The sequence below is a fragment of the Camelina sativa genome, chromosome 12, assembly GCF_000633955.1.
Source record: "Camelina sativa cultivar DH55 chromosome 12, Cs, whole genome shotgun sequence".
Taxonomy (NCBI): domain Eukaryota; kingdom Viridiplantae; phylum Streptophyta; class Magnoliopsida; order Brassicales; family Brassicaceae; genus Camelina; species Camelina sativa.
Window position 1 is genome coordinate 25,267,331 of NC_025696.1, and position 3,562 is coordinate 25,270,892.

At 34.8% G+C, this 3,562-nt stretch overlaps 1 protein-coding gene across 1 annotated transcript; it reads right to left on the reverse strand.

The window, feature by feature from the left end:
* Window positions 2,338–3,088, reverse strand: LOC109128089. Its single transcript, XM_019233865.1, has 2 exons — window positions 2,950–3,088; window positions 2,338–2,688 (listed from the first exon to the last, which is right to left on the reverse strand). The coding sequence occupies exons 1-2, from the start codon at window positions 3,038–3,040 to the stop codon at window positions 2,516–2,518; spliced, it is 264 nt and encodes an 87-aa protein (XP_019089410.1). The 5' UTR covers window positions 3,041–3,088; the 3' UTR covers window positions 2,338–2,515.

A 3,562-nucleotide genomic window follows, 5' to 3' on the forward strand; every position in this document is an offset into this window, starting at 1 on the left:
CGAATCTATTGTTAGAGGGGGAGAATTGTAACGCCCGTGAACCGAGTTCCAGTTTTAGAGGATGCTGGAGGAAGAGATACCTTTTGATTGGAGAATAAGAGGAGAAGAAGCGAGATCCATCTTCTTCATGTGTGTGGGGAAGGATAGGAGATTGGTTGTGGATTGGGAGAGACAAGAAGGCTTTCTCATGGCTGTTATCCAGGCAAGTTGTGTTGTTTTAGTGTTAGATTGATTAGAGAATCGATGGTTGTGGCGGATTAGGAATTTTTGGCAAGAAGGAGCTGGAAGGGAGGCTCGGATCATGATTTATGGGTTGGTGTTGTTTGACATCATTGTGGTGTCGGTCGACACCAACACCTGTAGATGGACTGTGCGGACTGGTTTGAGATGGTTATTTCATAGCAACATTTAAAGGATGAAACGGAGTCAGATTTGACTGAAATTTGGTGGGTAGCTTCGTGGTACTATACGCGTCATATCTAACAGGGGATTTTTTGACTGAACGGTTAGTTTTTGAATTAACCTAAGGTTAACATGGACGCGTTCCATGGACGTGTAATGACAATGTTGGAGTGTCGAGCGACACCAAGGTGGTGTTGGTCGACACGGGCATGTTCTTGTGTGTTTGGGTCGTAGGAAAACGACTGGAGTGAGGACTTGTGGAGGAACAATCGACGGAGGTCCCAGTGTCGGTCGACACAATGTGTATTGGTTCACAAGTGGTGCGATGGATTACAAACGACACTAGATGGAGGTGACGATCGACACTGAAGGAATTGATAGTGAATCAGAGTGTTTCTTAGAGAAGTGTTGTCCATGGCTGGACGGAATCAGATATTTCATCCCACCTCTCTTGTTACTTGGTCGTCAGGGGTGGTTAATTGTGCGACTCAGTAACTAGATGAGGTGGGGTTTGGTGTATTTGTGTGAGTTTTTTGTAAGGAGCTAATTCTACTCCGGTTGTCTCGTCAGAATTATGAGGTTCCGGTGTGATCGTTTCTCGTGGATCCTGTGTGAGGATTAGGAATTCGGTTGCGGTCGTTTCAATTTAAACATTCACATTTTTTAAATATTTTTGTTAATTGATTTTTTTTTCTTGTAAAACCTTATGTAGTTATATCCATAAAATCCAAAATTTTGAAGTCAAATCTTGATAAATGAATCATTTATTTTTAGTTAATATATTGTTCAATAAAAAAGTTTAGTCAAATTTGAACTTTTGGCGGGTTATTTAGTTTTGTTATCGAATTAGTTTGGCATAATAATAAATTTCTATCTTTAAAAAAAAAAAGTTTAACATCTTACTGAAATTATTGAAAGTTTTTACCTTTTATTTTGGCATTGTTAAAAAAGAAAAGATTCTTACTGAAATTACTTTCAAATATATAACTCCACATTTAAAGAAAGTTTTATCATTTGGTTTTAAATTTATTTTCTGCCATTAAGCCGAACTTCTACTTCTCAAGCTTCCATCTATGAAACCTATTTATCTATTTGGTTTAGATACATACAATTTTTGCCTCGAATGCTCGAATTAGGTCTTCATCTTATCATTTGGTCTTCCTCACTTATGTTCATACTCTAATTTGTATTAGCAAAAGATTGTATTCTTCTTGTTCTTAAATTGTATTCTTAAAATATTTTCCCTATACATGAAAACATGCAATTTAGGACTACAGGTTGTGACCATATTTTTTTTGTGGCAAATATTTGTGATGATTTTACGATTAATAAACGACTACTCATAAAGTAACAGAAAAAACCGCCACAAAATAAGAAGATGTGAGGGACGACGCTTGGAAGGGAACCATATAAAATACTCTGGTCCTTGACCTGAGGAGATGTACGGGTCTAGGCCCGAAACCTCTTAGTAATTCAAAAATAATAATAATAAGAAGATGCATATATTTATTACTTAACAAAATGTATGCATATACAGTAAAATAAAATAAAATAAGCAATCATTATATTTTCAAATATAAAAAAGTGTACATGAAGCACATTATACATCCACACATAAATGGTCTTCAAAAACAAAAACAAAAACAAAAAAAAACTATAAAGTAACTACACATAATTTGTATGTTCAAATTACCATGCTAGTTAAGCTCTTATCTATCACTAGATTCAAGATACAAATGTTTTTTTCTCATTTAACTTGGCCCTTGATTATATCTTTAATTTTCTAGACAGTCATAAAAAGTCATGGCAAGTAGCCAAGTACTGTAGTATGGAAAGCTAACAGTCTTTTTGTTTGATTTTTGTCTTTCTTTTTGATAAATGCGATTATATTCATTGCTCGTTATGCACTGATGTAATTTAAAAGTTCAAAGCTGATAAATGCGACACAGTTTTTTCTTTATCGGTCTAGATACATTTCAAATTAGGTTTAAACAATATCTAGTGAATCCGTATAGTGAAAAATTGATAGTGACCGAGATTGGAGTCACTCCATGTATCACTTCGACAATTACACAACATTACATATATATCGAGTATTGTTCCTGTATATATTTCAAGGACGTGTGGCATGGGTCAGGGTCACAACATCTTCTTGATTTCCGAGTCGAGGACGTCTACATGGTGGTGGTCTCTTGGTTAGTACCTGGGACGAAATATCGTATTTGGCAATAGGAGCTCCACATGATCCTGATGGTGGAGTATATATTTCTGGACCCATACCGCCACCTATTTCATAACCAAGATATTGAAATATTAGTGATAAAAATTCGCTACACTATTTTCTCTCAATTCCTGGATGGCTGGATTTGAAGAATATCAATGATTGTATAAAAACAGTATCCATATATCTAATTTGGAGGAGCCAAAAGATTGTAAAACTCATGATCTAAACAAATTTTCATTTTACTTTAATCTTTACCTATACTTCAAATCATGAAAGATTGCAAAAGCTAAGAATTGTGTGATTCTCTTGTTATGTGAACTGACCTGGTATACTAGCTTCTACAAGACCAATCACAAACATCAGGCAAAGCAGAAGACGTAGCAGACGAACATGTGACGTTCTCTTCATCACCATTGGCTCTTCTTACCTCAAATAAACTTAAAGAAATTATGAGAAACTATAAATAAATAAGAGACTTTTATATTTTGATACCTATATATGTTATTAAATATAGCATTTAAAATGAACTCGGTTGGTAAGGCTAGTTGCTATATTTCCAACTAACTTTCCTCTCTCCGCGTTATGACTTACGACTTATTTGCATGATTGCATCTACGGAAACTTATTTTTAAATGGTTTTCCTATTACCCAATAGTCAACAATCCAAACTCTTTATTCTTTGTAGTCTAGACGATTTCACACAGCATCGACGACGACGAAAACGCCCATGTTGTTAAATGTTAATACTTAATACCCCACGTGTTAATAAAAAAAGACTTGAGAGAAACATAAGATTATCCAAATATGATGTGTTTAGCATAAACTAATCATTGGTTTGTGGGTATGTACGACATTTGTTAGTTTGATGTATTAGATATGAAGTTATGCTAGTCTATTCTTCTAGGCAATTGTTATTTTGTTGGAGAATTTATTCAG